Source organism: Mastigoproctus giganteus, chromosome 14 (assembly GCF_048544385.1).
Source record: "Mastigoproctus giganteus isolate SK-2022 chromosome 14, ASM4854438v1, whole genome shotgun sequence".
Classification (NCBI taxonomy): Eukaryota; Metazoa; Arthropoda; class Arachnida; order Uropygi; family Thelyphonidae; genus Mastigoproctus; species Mastigoproctus giganteus.
The window spans coordinates 103133261-103152544 of record NC_143588.1 but is presented as its reverse complement, the minus strand read 5'-3'; the positions used below and the strand labels follow the sequence as shown (position 1 = coordinate 103152544).

Here is a 19284-nt window from a genome sequence, read left to right as displayed (position 1 = left end):
TTATATGGACTGTGCTTTGCGCGAGGGCTAATTCTATGCAAAAGGTAATAAAGAACTGAAGTGAGGACCTTCAGTCAATGACCATCAATGAACTGACAGCAAAGAACCACGACAGATTTGGAGTTCCTGTTAAGTAGGCTCGGATGGAAGGGGAGGACTGCGCTTTTAAAGACCATCATGTGGCTGGACGAACCCGTTTTTCACGTGGAGTACATATCAAAAGGCTAAACAGCAACTCTCGGGACTAGACATCCAAAGGAAACAGCTAAAAATAACCAGAATCATCCAAATGAGCAGTGAAAGGTTATTGGACCTTCATTTTCTTCAATGCGATGAACTGTTAAAGATGACTTGGGTTCCTGCAGATATTTGATTTTTCCTTATGTTAGAATATTTTGCTGGGACAGTCGTACACATGAATTTTCTATTCGTGTGTACAACTGGCCCAAGATATCACTCTTCTGAACAGCTGGATAAGCAGATGTAAATCAATAGGGCGCCCCGCTTGGTATCCTCATTTCACTCGAGTGGGCGTCTTGTAGGGTTGGATGAAGGAAACAGTTTACAGTAAGAAACCGGCAATGATTAATAATTTAGAGTCTGTGCAGGTAGCATAGTGGTATCGTCACCTTTCTCCCCACACCGGGTGAAAAAGGCCCGATTTCGAATCCAGTCAATGACGCGAAGAACTTTAATGGTTTTTATTTTCACTCCGTGGCTGAGTTAGTCGGTCTCAGCCGAGGGTAGCACGTTTATTCTCCCGGAAACTCGGGTTTTTCATCCTGTAAACAGAAAATCGACCACAGAACACACGCAATTTACAGATAGTATATACGTAGCAATATGACCTTAGTCGCTAATGTTCCTAAAACCCAACTACAACAACAACAACAACAACGACAACAACAAACATTAGAGCACGTTGTTAGCAAATAGCAAGTACTTAACTGACAGTTCATCAAATGTAGAATACGAGAATTTGGTAAATTACTAAGAGAAAATTTCTTTCCCCTTGATATAAATCATTCGCCTACAGCACAAAATGTTAGCTCAACGCGACAAAGCACCTTGAGATAATTAACCAGTGTAATAACTTCGTGATGGTGTCTATTAGCTTTGAATACACTATTGTGGTTTACATGGCATGACGTAGCATAATAATAATAATAAAAAGAACTACCATACTTTTCTACTTATGAAGTGTAGATTCTTTCAGAAGAAATTCAAGAAAATAAATTAAGAACATTCATAGGTAAGTAACGGGAAGTCTAGCCGTTTTGAAGCATTATTAATAATTTCTGCTTCATCCTCTTCTTTAGAAAGTTCTCTTTTACATGAAAGACACATAAAAACAGTAAAAGTTAATTACATATTTCATTGTATTTAACGTAGTTGAAGGAATGGGCACGCTATTCAGAACACGATATGCATTTATGGAGAAAATAAGACCTAATAAAATAAAATACATAAGAAAAAAAAATTAAGGACACAGTTGCGCCACTTATGGCCTTTGAAGCAGCGATGAGTTTCAGCAGTGCAAAGACTCTTGTTGGGTGCGCCCAAAATTCTTATTCATCTCATAGGCCTTAGTGAATTCACACTAAATTCACAGACGATCACAGCTCTGTGATCGTCTGTGACTATCACATTTTGACGCTCTGTGCAAGTGGTGCGGCTAATAATGGTACATATGGTTCCTTGCATCTCTAAAATGTTTAATTGTTCACAACAGCATGCACTGACATTTTTTTTTTTTTTTTGTAGGGTTTTAGGCCCATCCGCATCTTAGACCATATTGCGCCATATATATTATGCCTGTAAATTGCGTGTGTCCTGTTTGCTGAAATTTTCTGAAAACTCAACTTTTCGAGATTCCGAGAGAAAAAAACCGTGCAACACTCTCTTGAGCCAGACTAACTTCGCCACGGTGCGAAAAGAGTCCGTAAAAATTCCTAGCACCATTGATCGAATTCGAACCCGTGCCTTTTCCACCCAGTGTGGGTGTGGGCTGACAGTTGTCTAACATGACATCCAATTATCATGTCCTTCTGAAAGTCCGTTAACTTTTCCCATGAGACAATTATCCTGCTGAAACAATTTGTTAATCACCTGTGTAAAACAACTGCTTTGCGTATTTCTAAATCTGATGCACTTTATTTCAATAAGATGAGTGCCCATGACTTTTGGTTGGATAAAGTATACTGTCTCATATAGAAAGAAAATTTTACTGAAACTCTATTTTTAGTGGAATGACTTCGCATAGTTCTGAGATGTAAGTGTTTATTTCTAGAGATGAGTTAGTCTACTAAAACGTTCGCGGATGTCAGTACGACAGAAAACGAAAACGAACATATTTTTCTTAGAAAAACAATAGAAAAGAAAAGAAACAATTTTCAACGACTGTCAGCGTCAGTGAGCTTGACTGACTAACGAGTGCAAACTTCACGGAAGTTTAGAGTCACTGCCTTAAGCTTCTTTAATGAGATTAATGCCCATCTCACATAACTTATCTGTTCTGGAGTAACACATGATCACTATTGTTACGAATATTGTGCAATCAAATAATCCATATTCTGGAAAAAAGGACAGCGAGCGTTACTTTTTTTTTTTTTAACGCTTTAACATTTTTTAAAAATCTAATAATAGGCTGGAGAACCCAATAGTTTTTGTAGTGAGGTTTTTGGAGGATTATCGACTAAGGCCATATTGCTCCGTGTATACTCTCTGTAAAAGGCATGTGTTCTGTGGTCGATTTTCTATTTGCTGAGAGAAAAAAACCATGCAACCTTCGCCTGAGACCTGCTAACTCAGCCACGTTCTGAAAAAACCCATAAAATTCCTCACGTCATTGACGGGACTCGAACTCAGGTCTTTTCCACCCAGTAAATCCGATAGAACCTATGGTATCACATCTCTATTAAGTAATATGTTCTGTTTCCAAATTTTTTTTTAGCATGTAAAGGAGAACTTTTTGCATGAGAGGAGACTTAGAATCAAGAGTCTGAACATATAATATTTCCTCAATGTTCCAAATTCATTTCATTTTGCTATTTTTCGAGAAGAGGAACATCTCGTAAGCAGTGCTTACAGTGATAGATTTTTAATGTTTTAATTTAAAAAATTTGCCACTTTCTATTTCGGAGAAAAAAAAGCCCTCGTGAGTAGCACAGTTGATAGGATCATCATTGGGAGGAATTTTTTGGGAGATTTTCACAACGTGGCTGAGTTAGTCGGTCTCAGGCGAGGGTAACATGGTTTTTTCTCCCGTAAACTCGGGTTTTTTGACCAGCAAACAGAAAATCTACCCCAGAACACACGCAATTTACAGACAAAATACGCAGAGCAATAATGCCTTAGTCGCTGATGCTCCTAAAAAAATAATAAAAATAAAAAATAACCTTACAACAACCATCGGAGAAAAAAAGCTGAATTGAAAAAAACTCTCTTTATAGAGGAAATAAGCTTCAACCGGTCCGCTCGTCTTGTTTTCTTTCTTTTATGCAGAAAAAAATCTCTTGAATTTAATACTGGCACATGGAATTCTTTCGCAATTTTACTTTTATTCATCTCTCTCGAAAATGTTTGATTGAAACAATTATTATTGCATTATTACATTTAACCAATGAAGATTAATAAATATTGTATGTGCTACTCATTTGGTGATAAACATAAGTTAAATCTCTATCAGAAATTAAAAAAAAACAAAAAAAAACTTAATTCTTTCTGCATTCTCCTTGTTTTTAAGTAGGTATTTAAATACGAAAAGGTAATTTTTTGCTCCACATACAGCTGCTGCCAGAAGTGACCCCCTTCCCAACATCCCAATTGCTACGCCCCTAGGACAAATAATTTCTCTCGCTTGGATGCCCACGGTAATTAGTCTTATGGTTGAGGCGCACTGACATGTTGGCATCATAATAGAACAATATTTAAGTTTCTCACTGAAAATAAGTAGTAACACTCGAAACTTGTCTTAATATTCTTATTTATTTATTTATTTAAGTTTTTATTTGATTCCTTGCTTGATCTTTTAACTATTAATTACCCACAGTGCCCAGGGATTCCACAGTGATCGTCTGCTTGAAACATTGAAGTGCTTTCTGACGAGTGTCGCTACCAAGTATATTTTGGGGAATTAAAAAAATAAATAAAAAATATTTTTAGGGGAAAACATTTTATGTTTTTCATATTAAAAATAATAATAATAGCTGCATTATTAATAATTTATTATCTTTTTTCGTAATGGATATGATGACATCTACAGGTAGCACCTGATAGTTTCGTTTATCAGTTCACTTTTCGGTATTTTGTTATTTAAATATAAAAAAAACTTTTGTTTGTGAAAAAAAATTTAATCTTTAATTTTTTTATCTCCAATAATGTGGGATTTTTTTTTTTTTTTTTTTGTATTTATCAGAACAACATGTGCTAAAATGCTAGAATTTCGAGGTCGATAACTTCTCAAGGGCGCTTTCACTGTTACATCTGCAGCCAGTACTGCTGTCATTCGCTAATGGCGCTAGTGTTGCATACGTCCATATGCCCACATAGAAGCCGAACGGTTTGGGCCCACTTACGTTTACCGTTAATCTCAGGTTGGAGCATATTTGTTGATATTCAGAGAGACTGTTGACAAAAGAGAAAGTGAATCCAATGATGCCTACGTTGCGAGAGAAAGTTGCCGAGTTTCTTCGGCAGCTGTCATCTGGACCAGAAAATAGATATGATAACAAATCACCTTGTACGTCTCCATCTTCCACCGGATCCTTTATTCACAAGTACCTGTCTGGGTGAGTACATGATGATGAGTAATATTTTATGTAGTTAACGCTTTAAATTAACTATTTGTACCACTCGGTGATAGTTGGTACACGAGAACGTTCAAATTTCTTGTTCGAAATATTTTAGTTGGTTGACGCGGTTATATTTATTTTTTTATAAATTTAGTAACTTTTGCATATTCGACTCTGACTGTGTGGGTGGGTGTGTACAAAAAAAATTCGAACACATGCATTTGTTTATTGGAATGATGTGAATAACTCGTGAATGTTTACTAAATTTGTTTAGTTGAGCGGTTAGTTATTTTGAATTCGAGGAAGTTATTCTTAGAATTAGTGACGTACAAGAGCAGTTTTATGGGTTAATTCCCCTCCGCCCTTTTACGAAAACTCAGTTGTAGATACATTTTGGTGACTAGACTGTCTCATTTATATAAAATAGCGATAATTCGTTATTTTAAACGTGCTTTTAATTTTTGCTGTAAACGGACGGTCAGGCGTGTCTCATTTTATTGTATTATTTTAATTGACTATGTACGTTATACTCAGGGCCGGATTTAAACTTGTGACCCAAAGCTATAACGTGTATGAAGCCCCTCTCTCCTACAGTTCACCTGTGGCAATATTCAAAAAGGATTTTTTTAAGATGGAGCGAGGTCCCCCTGTAATGTGAGGCCCTAAAGCTTGTTTAGCTTATATGTAAATCCGGCCCTGATTATACTCGTAACACCAGTGACGAACTCGGGAATTTCCAGAATGGGGAGTGGGGCAAAGCAATGCTCCGAGGAATCATTATGTTTTGATCATCATATAACAGTAAAACCCATATTTTGATCGTGGGGGGGGGGGGGGCTATAGCCCATTTATATCCTACTTGGGATCGATCCTGCCTGGCACAATCTCTCACTGTTGTTTACCTACTTACCACAAGTTTCTTAATTCATTCGTGTTGTTTATTTATTAATCATTAAACCGGAGTACAGTGCCCTAATACTGGCGCATAAAACAACGTACTGCATTAATTTACTCTGAGTATTTATTTATACTAATAACAATTATTCTTCAACCAGCATTAATTGTAACATAAAGCAGTTATAAAATGTGTAATATAATTAACGTTTCCCTGTCCAATTACCCACTGAATTTCATTTAATTTGTGTTTTTATTAGTGAATTTGTTTTTTTTGTAAATTAACTTTTCTCCACAGAAGTGCCTGGGTCGGGAAAGACATCAATGATTCCCCCCCCCCCCCAACCACTATTTTCAATTCCTTTGCAGTACTTGTGTTCTGAAAAACCTATAATTAAAATTCCTATATATAACAACAATAATATTAAAGAAAAGAAAACAGAAAATTTAATTCTTAAAATACAATTGCAATAGATCTAATGTTTAGATAAACCGTATTTTAGAAATCCCTTCTCTTTTTTTTAATTTACTTTTTTAATAAGAATTGCATTCATCACCCATTATAGAGATTCAAAATGGTGAGATTAATATGATTAAATTATACTTTTTCCATACTTAGTACTTTTAGTTGTGTTTTTTTTTTTTTTTTTGTTTTACTTAAAAAGAATAGCTGTATTTAATTGAATATATAATTCATAAAATGCATTTTTAAGGAAAATTAGTGCAATTGGCACTTTTAAAAATCACAAAGAAATTATGTTAAACATAATAATATATGAGTGAAATATTTTTAATTTTAGTGTCTCATATTTTTAATGATATTTTTAAGAAAGATAAATTTCTGTAATTGTTGATAAACTTTACAGTAATGTACTTGACTCTGTTTTTCTCTTTCAGAATTGTTATTAATGTTAGTTATCAGTACTTTTTCAGCCAATTTGAATAATGAAACAAAACTATACTGTCATCTTTTGATAGAAATTAATTCTGCTCTCTTTTGGTGTTCTTGGTTATGTGAACACTTCATGTTTTTTAATTCCTTTCAGAATGAAATTGTCATTCCTTGAGCCAGCAGGCCATTTATCGAATATCTATGCTTAGATATGAAAAACAATGAGAATTGGTGTTTGAACCAGTTTTTAATGCCACTCCTTTGTACCAAACTTTTCCTTTTGTCTTCCATGATTTCCTTGTTGAGTAATGCAACTTCCTAATTTCAAGCGATTTCAGACAAGGAAGTATAATCACTAATTTTAATTTGGTGCCACTGAAGAATTTTCTGATTTTATTCAATTTAATAATATTTCAAATGTGAGGTGGCAGAAATTATTATATTGTGAAAAACAGATGAAAATAATTTATTTAATTTTGTTTGAAATAGTATTTGTTATTTCACAAAGAAAAGACTTGTCTGCATTGTTACTAATAGTTTTTTAAATTTATTTTATATTCTGGAATAGCCATGCAATCATATTCATGAGCTGCTGAACACGGTGCACTATGGCATATATTGTTGAATTCTAAAATTACTTTATCCGTCTGCATTTAGACAAGGATAAAATGTAAATTTTGCTTCAAACTGGAGAAATTGAAAAAATTGTTTGTTTAGATCAGTGTTAAACTGAAAGTGTGGATAAATTTTAAAATTGTGAAGTGTATTTTTTCTGTAGATATCCACTGACAAGTGTAGAACAAATTGGGAATGTATAATTGGTACTGTTTAAAACAAAGGAGAGTTGAAGGACATATGGTGAATGCAAGGATGAGCAATATTATAAATAAACACACTACACTGAATATTTAGATTAATTTTATAAATTTAATTTAACTATGCATTAAGCAGCCATATGTTATGGAGGTCTTTACTTCCTTCCATGGCATACAAAAAATATGAATTTAACAAAAATGAATGTTTCTGGAGAGGGGTTACTACATCATTTTCCTCTGTGAAAACAAATGAGAAGGTTGAAGGGGATTTTTGGAAACTTGTTATATGGAGTGGCCTAACATTCTGTTTCCTGCCAATGCCTGAGGGTTAGCAAGAGGAAGCCCTCAGTTTTGTTTTGAGTCTTGCCTAGTGTCTGGGAGGAGGAATGTTATGGGTTCCCCTTCAGTTGCTCCTAACTGATTGATACAATGGGTAGAAAAACTTGTAGGATGGTTTCCTCTAATTTTGAACAGGGTGAGCCATGCAAGGGGAATGGTTACTCTGCCATTGTTACTATTGATGGCTTGCTGTATTCTTTTTGTATATGGAAGGCTTCCATGATGTGTCATTTCTGGTGATGCATTTTGGGATATTTTGTCTTAAATGTATGATTCTCATTAATAAAATAGTGAGCAGTATCATATTAAACCATACTCCCTCTGGTGTGGTGAATATGCTCTCCGCCTCCCCCACACACTTCGAATATGAACTTTCCTCGATTCATCACAATCTGAATAAATTAAGGCAGCACATAGCAGGTATTATTGGTATGGTTAGTGTTACACAAGAGTAAGTGAGGCTACATTGGCACTTATCAGAGGTGTAATGCATGAAGGTAGCAATGTGTACATGTATGTTTAAAGTGAAGCATCAGATTGGTAACGTGTTGCTCATCTTAGCTATATGTCATTCAGATTCAACAGAGAAACTTCATGTGAATTTTCTTCCCCACTGATGCCAGATCAGCTTTCGATGGGATATGAGCCTTTATGTACTATATATATATATATATTGCACATACTTCTTTTCAGCCCAGGATTTCTTTTGGGTTCCTAGCTTTACTGGCAGATTCTTCCCAAAAGTAAAATATTTCATATTATTGCTCTCAGTAATAAAACGTTTAATTGACAAACATTTAAAGGTGGGTTAGAAAAAATATTTCTATCTCAACTTCAAAATTTGTTCCCCTTCCATGTTTAAAAATATATAGATTTGAAAAATAAATTTAAAAATCTAACCATTTGTCTGTATGCAAACAGATGGTTTGATTTTTAATTTTCAATTTAAAAATCTAATCTGTGTCTGTTTGCAGTCTGCTTGATACAGAATTACATGGCTATCTTGGTTACTAGAAATGTAGGAGTGGGGTGGAGTCTAACTACTTACATTTTGAGAATTAATGTGATAGGTATCTCTTTGTATCCCAAACTTGTATCTCTTTTTTTCTATGTAACTCACTCATGGCACACATAAGGAGCAGAGAGCTCTCCTTATAGATCCTCACACCCTTGTCCTCAGACCTTCCTCCCATGGGGATCCATGGAATGCAGTTTACATGCCATTTTAAAAAATCTTTGCATATTGATGTAGTGTTTGATTCCATTAAGTATGAATTTGAAACTAAGGTACTGTGTGATCTACTGTTAACAGTTCATTAGCTGTCTCACCAACAGTCTTGGGTTGAACCCCATTGCTGTGATGGACCATCTTCTGACTGGTCTGTTATTACTAGGGGCTTAAACCTTCAAATGCTCCTTTTGCATATCATATGACCATGCTGCCCCCTCTTAAATATCATGTCACTACTATTATATATCAGTGATAATTCCTAAATCTGCGTTAATTCAAAAATCGAGTGACACTCGCACAAAATACAATTCTTTTTATTGTAGTAGTGATTTAGGGAATTTTAGAGCATTAGCATTAGTAGAGGGGGCGCCTCCGTAGCCAGGTGGGAAGGAGCAGCAGCAGTGCGTAGCACATGCTTCTTGATTAGACCGGGGTTCGAGCCCGTCACCACCAAATACGGAGGATGCGGAAAGGTCAGGGAATGACCACCGCATATTCCCGGAGCAATATGGCCTTAGTTGCTAATGCTCTTAAAAATCAAAATAACATAACATTAGTAGAGGCATATGATGCAAGAAAGCAAGTTTATACAGCATCAGCCAAAAAAAAAAATAAAAACCTTCCCATTTCACCCATCCATTCACTTGAAATGTTTGTCTAGTTCTGCCTTGAATTCATGTAAGTTTTTTTTTTAAATTTATTTATTTAGTAAATTTATTTATTTAAGAATATTTACTCTCACCATCACTAAGCAGCTGAAGCTGAGAGGAATTTGTAAATAATTATAACTATAACAAATCATTCTGTGGTAAATTACAAGTGAGTTAGAATAAAATCTCTACACATTTTAATAGTAAAACTAATATAAACATTAAATCACTGCACACATACTCTCTTATCAGAAAGCCACAGAATGTCAATAATTTATAGAAGCATGAAATATTTTGGTGGTAAAACAATTCGGTACATATACACTGAATTGAACCATTGAAATCTGTCCATCAAAATAAAGGCCAGCTTTTTATTACAGATGTCTGTTTCAGTTTAATAATTTAAACATAATGTTGTAGCCTTTGTATAATTATGTTATTGTTATTTGTTATTTGGTTTTTTTTAGGAGCATTAGGGCTCCTAAAAAAACCTAAGGCCATATTGCTCCGGGATATGCGATGGTCATTCCCTGACCTTTCCGCATCGTCCGTATTTGGTGGTAATGGGCTCGAACCCCGGTCTAATCAAGAAGCATGTGCTACGCACTGCTGCTCCTTCCCACCTGGCTACGGAGGCGCCATGTGTAATTATGTATGTGTTGACCTGCTCTGAATGGTATGCAGGCTTTACCATACAGTGAGAAATTACAGATAAAAATGTTAGTCTAATATATCACTCACACCTCCAACATATTATAAAACACATAGAAAAACATATTTAAAAAAATTAAATTTTAAAATAAAACATCAGTAACAGAACAAAACAGCATTACTGATTGAGAATTACTTAAATAACATAATTCAAGCAATTTTTGTCATTAGACAATGTACAGTAATCAAAGTTAACTGATTTTATCTTAGATTTGTAATTACATTTGAGGGAAAGATCTGGGACTTGTCCAATTAGAGAATTATGTTGTTGTAGCAGGCAAAGGGAGCAGTTAAATTTGGTGTTTTTTGGGAAACGTGAAAGACAGTTTTATCCCACACAGATGGAATGAAGTCAATTGAATTAAACATTTTAGAAAACAGAGACTTAATTTCAATAAGGGACATATATTGTGTACATTGTTGTTCTAGTAAATGAGTAACCCATTTATGAATATGGGTTACTCCACCCCAAGCAGCAGTTTAATTATTAGAGTTAACTTCTGTCAACTGGATGGCAGATATAAAGCATAGGCAAGGGATGCAAAGAAAAACAGCAAAGAGTTCTTTACTTATGTAAACTCTAGAAGAAAGGGGATGAATCAGATTGGTCCACTTGATATTGATGGGTCAACTGTTGATGATCCTGCTCAGGTAGCTAACAAACTAAATGAATATTTTGCATCGACATTCACACATGAGGAGTTATTCAGCAAGGGGAATGCCAGAGGTGTATTCAACTCTAGCAGTAAGCTACAGAATCTTGAAATAACTGGGAGTAAAGTGGAGGAGAAACTGTTGAAGATAAACACAAGAAAGGCACCCGGGGGGGGATGGGATCTATCCAGTTATATTAAAGGAGGCAGCAAAGGAAGTAAGCAAACCCTTAGCCATAATTATGAGAGCTTCCTTGGACTCAGGGGAGGTACCCATAGACTGGAAATGTGCAAATGTGACCCCAATTCACAAAGGAGGATCAAAGGCTGACACAAGTAATTATAGACCTGTGAGTTTCCAGGAAAATTAATGGAGGCACTGGTTAAAGAAGCACTGCAGGATCATTTAGACAAGACTTCAGTTATAGCTCAGACACAGCATGGTTTTGTTAAGTGGAAGTCTTGCCTGACCAATTTGATTGGATACTATGATGCAGTCACAAAAGAACTGGATGCAGGGAATAACTTTGATATTATATACTTGGATCTTAGAAAGGCTTTTGATACTGTTGCACATGGAAGACTGCTACACAAATTGGAGCAGTGTGACATTGGAGGCAAATTGCTGCTATGGATAAAGGGGTGGTTGAGGGGGAGAAGACAGAGAGTGGTAATCAATGGACACTGCTCATCGTGGACTAATGTTATTAGTGGAGTCCCTCAGGGCTCAGTGTTGGGTCCATTATTGTTTTCTGTATTTATAAATGATATTGATGATGGTATATCAAGCTTAATGTCCAAGTTTGCAGACGATACAAAGGTTGGCAGGGTTGTCAAGGACACTACTGACACTATGCTGCTGCAACAGGATCTGGAAAGGTTGAGCAGATGGTCTGAGAGGTGGCAAATGAAGTTTAACATTGACAAATGTAAAGTACTACACATGGGAAACAGCAACCCCAGAGCAACGTATCAACTCTGTGGTACTACACTGACAGTGGTAGAGAATGAAAGGGACTTGGGGGTGGTTGTGCAGGCAGATATGAAGTTCTCTGAGCAGTGCAGACAGGCTGCAAGAGTAGCTCATGGAGTATTGTCAATGATATACAGGAATTTTTCCAGCAGGGATAAGGAGGTGATTATTCCATTGTATAAGGCAATGGTCAGGCCCCACCTAGAGTACTGTATACAGGTCTGGAGGCCTCATTTCAAGAAGGATGTAGAGCTGCTGGAACGAGTACAGAGAAGGGCAACAAGATTAGTGAATGGAACAAAGGGGTGCTCTTACGAAGAAAGGCTTAAGTTTTGCGAATTACAGTGTCTGGAGACTAGGCACCAGCGAGGTGATCTGATAGAGGTGTACAAAGCCTTGAATGGTTTGAGCATGCTCAATGCTGATGGGATTCTTCCTCTAGCTCAGAAAAATCACCTGAGAGGGCATAAATTCAAATTGAGGAAAGACAGATGTAGGATAGACGTGCGGAAATTTGCCTTTAGCCAGCGGGTGGTTGGTTGGTGGAACAGACTTCCATCCCTTGTGGTGGAGGTTGATAGCCTAAATAAGTTTAAGGCTCAGCTGGACAGGTATTTTGAACGAACAGAGGGATGAAGTGGAAGTGGGTTTTTTTTTTTTTTTTTTTTGGCTGATGCTGCATAAGCTTGCTTTCTTGCATCAAATGCCTCTACTAATGCTAATGCTAATAAGAGGAAGGAGATGAGCCTTCACATATTTCATGATGATAGACAGTTGTGCGCTAAGTAAAAGCAAAAAAAAAAAAAAAAAACACCTTAAAGTACTTTAGATTTTAGCAGATGGGATTTAAATAAAAGCATAAAGCAAAGATAATCTCCAATTCCTGCACATCTCTATAGGCTGATTTTGCAAATGTGGGGAGAAAGAAAAGATTAATTTTCCTATAAATAGAGTTAAAAGAACTTTTAAATTGATAATAGAGTTAATTTTCTGTAGTGCTTTGATTTTTGTGTTGCTCAATTCACAACCAAAAGTTGACCAGAGGACAATTGTTATTGTTATTTGGTTTTTAGGAGCATTAACCAAAAGTTGACCAGAGGACAATTGTTGTTGTTATTTGGATTTTAGGAGCATTAGCAACTAAGGCCATATTGCTCCGGGGATATGCGGTGGTCATTCCCTTACCTTTCCGCATCCTCCGTATTTGGTGGTCACGGGCTCGAACCCCGGTTTAATCAAGAAGCGTGTGCTGCGCACTGCCGCTCCTGCCCACCTGGCTACGGAGGCGCCTAGAGGACAATTAGCGAAATGACTTTATTTTGGAATTTTTTTAAAGTCTAAATGCAATGAAGTTGAATTGTTTTGGAAGAAGACAGAATTAATAGCAGTATTATTCTGATAAGATAACTCTTTAGAAAATTAGAGTACTTCTAATTTAATTAAATTAAAAATCTTGGAAATTTAAAATGCACGCTGATCAAGAATAACATTATAGTTAAAGTATTTAACCATAATGTTATTCTGGAATTTAATGATAACGTATTTAACCATAGTATTTCATCATAGATAAAGTAATAATAAAATTTATAAACAGCAGAAATATCTAAACAAATGATTGGGTTATAAATTTTCATTGATTGCATCAGCACTCACAGAAAGTAGTGAAAAAAAATATTAGAGATGGTTGAAAAACATCTTATCTACTATAATGAATTTGAGAAGAGCAGCTGAGAAGTTTAGAAGGAAAATCAGCAGAGAGAAAAATTTTCAGAAACATGAGAGTATTCCTCAAGTTCATTAAAAGTCCCATTTTTATCATTATTTTATTTCTAATTTCACTGAGAAATATAGCTGCATAAAAAAAAAAAAAAACTTTGAGGCTCCTTTTTTTTTTAAAATAAAAAACTAGGCTTGATAGATCTGTTAATTTTTCCTTAGGGCTTTCATTTTGGTTTAGTTTCTGCTCTTTCCAACCAAATATTGACTAGGATAATAGTGAAATAACTTTTTTTTTTTAATAACATATCTGTTGTTTCTAAATATAATTTTTGATATTATTCAATGCGGTGTCAAAATTACAAATAAATTTTAAAAGTTTCTCATTAGCAAATATTCTTACTGTTTAACCTGAAAAAAAAAAACAAAAAAAACCTGATTGATGAATTCTGTATACCAGTGTGCCTGATACTGCAACTTTAAAATTTTTTTTTTTTTGCCTAGATAGGGTTAAGAAGAGAAAAAGAAATCAAAATAGAATGATAGTGTTTAATGATAGTCTAGGAACTTTTTGTACAGGAAAGTTTTATGAATGCCATGAAGGAGGGGAGGGGGAGAAAATCTTTCCTAGGAATCACTTAAAAGATCTCTTTAAAAAGAGTCAAGCAAGCATGTTAACACTGGCAGTCATCATCACAAATGAAGGAATATGGTTGGATTCTTTGTGATTACGATTGCCATTAATATTAATGATCTACTAATCAGAATAGAAGAAAAGGAAGGTAATTTTATTGTTTTGACATGATGAATTAGCAGCAGGTTAACAAGTATTCTGGTTGAACCTGCAATGTATACTCCAACTAGCCTGCCACGTTAGCAGGAAGTAAACTCAGAACCGAATTCTTCTTAAAAGATCTGAATTGAAGATCTGAGTTTTAGTCAGCAGAGCTGAGATTTTATTCTTATTAAGGGAGACAAATGATGCATTTGTATGATATCTGATCACATTATTTGAAATGGCATCCTGACATAGACTCTAAAGTCTATGTTAAATCCTGAAGGCTTTGTGTTGCTATCTCAGCAGATGCATGGTGGAAAGCACCCACAAAGATGGTACCTCTGGTATTTAATAGCTTTCCACATACATAAGGTTTATGTTGATAAAGGTAACATATAGTCATTGAAAGTTTCATTAAGTGTATTTATGTTTTACAGATTTTACATTTTTCTTAGAGTACTTTTAATTTAATTAAAAATTTAATTTAGTCACTAATTTAATTTTAGCTATATATAATTTTATTATAAATAGTGTTTTTTACAGTCATTTAATTATTTTTTCCATATTTATAATTGTGTATTAAAAATAGATTTAAAACCTAGCTTGTTTATTTTATTAGTGTTTTGACAGTTCAGTTGTTCTGACAAAGAAAGGTTTGTAATGTATGCCTTACCTGACCTCAGATATATATATTTTTTTCCCTTCCCAGACATTAAAATGTTTTTGACAGGTGTTTCCCAGTTCCTTCATTCTGGGTGTTTCCCATCTGCCCTTTTCATGACTCAGATATCTGGTGAGCTTTATAGAACCACCCTTGATCAAATCCAGTCATGGTTGCCTTGCAATAGATTTTAGCAGGATGTAATAAAGTTGTTTATGAATTTTTGATAGAATTGAATCATTTCATTATTTTCCTTTGCTTTGCATTCTGATCAGCATTGATTTCTGGTTTAGCAGTCTGCTTATTAGTCTGGGTAGTTCATTTTTTCACTTAAGGTGTTACAGTCAAATGATTTTGTGATGTGAGTGCAGATTTCTCAGTATTTATTAGTGACAGAATGACTGTATTAGGCCTGTTAAGATGCTCATTTCTAGCCATTGCTAGTAGATTGTTATTAGTAGTGACAAATGATATAAGGAAGCAAGTTTATATGGCATAAGCCAAAACAAACAAAAAAAATCAAATCATTTATCCAATCCTTCTAATAAATTGTCTAATTCTTTCTTAAGTTTATTTAAACTACATCCTTCCACAATGCCAGATAGAAATTTGTTGTCCTAACAGTCAGCTACTCTCTGGCTGAAATTAATTTTCTGCATATCTATCCTGCAACCATCCCTTTTAAATTTAAAGCAATTTAATTTAAATTCAAAGAGTAAGGATGCCATCAACATTTAGCTAACTCAATCCGTTCAAAGCTTTAAAAACCTCAGTAAGATCACCTCAGAGGTGCCTAGTCTCCAGATGCTGCAGTTTTTAGAAGTGAAGCCTTTCTTGTTAAGAGATCCTTTTTTTTCCCCTCTCACCAATCTCATTGCCGCTCTTCTTTGCACTTATTCCTTTAGCTCCACATCCTTCCTAAAATGAGTACTGTATTCTAAACCTATATGCAGTACTCAAAGTGTTTGTGGCCTAACCATTGCTTTGTAAAAGAGGATATTCACCTCCTTATCCCTGCTGGCAAAATTACTGTATATCATTGGCGGAACCTCATATGTTGTTCTAGTAGTCTGTCTGCGCTGCTCAGGGAACTTCATGTCAGACTGTAGACTTTTTTTTGTTCTTTAACATCTTAAGTGCGGTTCCACACAGTCATTTTCCTGTTATTTTGCAATTACTGCTACCTATATGCAATACTTTGCATTTGTCAATGATAAAGATAAGCCATCAGTATCATTAATAAATATAGAAAACAACAATGGGCCGAGCACTGAATCCTGAGGTACTCCGCTAATGACATTCATCCAAGAAGAGTAGGGCCAATTGATAACTACTCTGCAGTCTTTTGTGTAAAACAGTTATCAAACCTTTTCAATGTCAAAATTATTTTTTGCATCCAATTCCTTTGTTACTGCATCACACTATCCAATTAGGTTTTTCAGACAAGGTTGCCCCTTAACAAATTCATGCTCCGATTACCATATAGCTGCATTCCTGTCTAGATGGTCCTGCTTTACTTTCTTAACTATCGACTCCATTATTTTCTCTGTAACAGAAATCCAGCTTGCAGGTCTAATTATTCACTTTGCCTTTGTCTCCCTCTTTGTGAATTGGGGAGACATTTACTAATCTCCACTCCTCAGGGATCTCTCCTGAATCCGAGGATGTTCTCATAATTATGGTTAAAGGTCTGCTCATTTCTTTTGCTACCTCTCTAATATAATTCTTTAGATCACATTTGCTCCAGGCACCTTATTTATTTTTAACTTCAGCAATTTCTCTGCCACATTCCTCTAAATTATCACAAAATCATCTAGCTCCATATTAGAATTTGATATATACTTCTAGAAAACCCACCCATAAAAAATTCCTCATATATGAATGTAGATGTAAAATAACTTTTCAATTCATCAGTAACCTGAACAGAATTCATCAACAGTTACATCTAGTGAACTAATTCAACCCTTTCCTTATAGTGTTAACATAAGTAAAGAAGTGTCTGTTACTTTTCTTTGCATTCTTTGCCAGAGATGTCTCATAAATACTCCATATGGGTAGCAGTAACCCAAGAGAAATGTACCAACTGTGTGACTGTGTGGTACTACACTCAGGGAGGTGGAGAATAAAAAAAGACCGGGGGGTAATTATGCAGTCAGATATGAAGTTCTCTGAGCAGTGCAGACGGGCTGCCAGAACAGGTCATGGAGTTTTGTCAATGATACATAAGAATTTTGCTAGCAGAGACAAGGAGGTGATTATCCTTTTGTATAAGGCAATGGTCAGGCCACACCTTGAGTACTGCACACAGGTCTGGAGGCCTCATTTTAGGAAGGATGTAGAGTTGCTAGAACGAGTACAGAGAAGGGCAACAAGATTGACGAGAGGAACAAAGGGGTGTGCTTACGAAGAAAGGCTTAAGTTCTGCAAATTGCAGCATCTGGAGACTAGGCACCTGCGAGGTGATCTGATCGAGATGTATAAGGTCTTGAATGGTTTGAGTAGGCTCAATGCTGATGGGATACTTCCACTTGTTCAGATTAAGAACCTGAGGGGACATAGATTCAAATTGAGGAAAGACAGTTGTAGAATAGATGTGCAGAAGTTTGCCTTTAGCCAGTGGGTAGTTGATTGATTGCTGGAACAGACTTCTATCTATTGTTGTGGAAGTTGATAGCTTAAATAAATTTAAGGCTGAACTAGACAAACATTTGGAGTGACCGGATGGGTGAAATGGGAAAGTTTTTTTTTTTTGGCTGATGCTGTATAAGCTTGCTTTCTTGCATCATATGTCTCAACTAATGCTAATAATCTGCCTTAGTTTGCCTAAACTCCTCTGTGACTTGGTGTAGACTGCTTTATACGTATTATAGGTTTCTCTATCCCCTGATAATTTATGCATTCCATGTATTTTTATTCTCTGCCTCTTCAGTTCATCATTCATCCATTTATGGGTAAGCCTTGAACAGTATCTCTTATTATTAAGAAGCCCTAGTAGTTTTTTATTACTTCCCCGAATGCCCCCTGTTTAGAATTTGCAGTTGGTAACATTATCAGTTGGTTCTACTGAATATAATTTAAAAACTGCCTGAAACCATTGTACAAAATTCCTCTGCTTTACCTTTGGCAGTAGTTATTTCTTTAAGTAGCCTCCACATCAATATACAGTGATCACTACTACCTAGTGTTTTATGGAGATTTTTGATGCATTAGGAGTCACTGCTGACAAACAGATCAAGAGTTACTTTTTCTCTTGCTTCTCTAACACTGCCACAGAAAGCAGTCATCCAGTAAATCCAGAAAAGTATTGCAACTATGAATGGCCAACCCACAAATTCCAGTCACTATCTGGAAAGTTACAATCCCCCATTATAAGACATTCTGATTTACTGGCCCACTCTATTTGTCTGTGTGGTTATCTGTTATAATTATCACAGTCATTTTTCACAGTTCCCTTTTCTTGTGTCATGCCAAACTGCCTCAACTTTGTGCTGGCTACCCATGTTGACTGGATGTACTGCCTTAGATTCTGTGCTACAGCAGACTTTCAAAATAATGGCACCTTCGGGGATTCGAGGCGCCGTTATTTTGATTTTGCCATTATCTAGAAAGTTTTTTTTATTTTTAATGTATTTAATACAGAAATAATGAGGCCAAATAAGAAATAGAGAGATTAATAATACAATTGTATTAACTGCACATAAAAAAAACAAAACATAAATATGTTGACGATCCAGTGTTATATTCTGCCATTAATACACTTCTGCTTACCCCCTGTTCTGTTTTCTTTATTATATCAAGTTCAGTATGTGTGGGTAGCACAATGGTATTGTCACCTTCCTCCCCGGGTGGAAAAGGCCTGGGTTCAAATCCCGTCGATGACACAAGGAATTTTTATAACCTTTTTTCACTCCGTGGCTGAGTTAGTGGATCTCATGCATAGATAGCAAGGTCCCCCCACCCCCCAGAAACTGGGTTTTTTCATCCAGCAAAACAGGCAAGTTTAGCAGAGAATACATACGCAATTTATAGACACAATACACATGGGTATATGAATTAACATTCTGGGTGATCCTAATGTAATAGTTTGGATTATATCAAATTTGTCACTAAGCTTTAATGTTGTTCTTCTTTTCTTCTCCATATGAGGTTTATTAACTTTAGGAGCCATAGTGAGGGAT

General features: G+C 35.6%; 1 protein-coding gene across 1 annotated transcript in view; it reads left to right on the top strand.

Moving 5' to 3' along the window:
* The first annotated feature begins 4656 nt into the window (after positions 1-4656).
* The window catches only part of LOC150075460 (PP2C-like domain-containing protein CG9801), an 84743-nt gene continuing 70115 nt past the window's right edge, over positions 4657-19284 (top strand). Inside the window, exon 1 of the mRNA XM_090388495.1 lies at positions 4657-4790. Within this exon, the coding sequence (XP_090244621.1) occupies positions 4657-4790 (134 nt within the window). The remainder of the gene's footprint in view (positions 4791-19284) is intronic.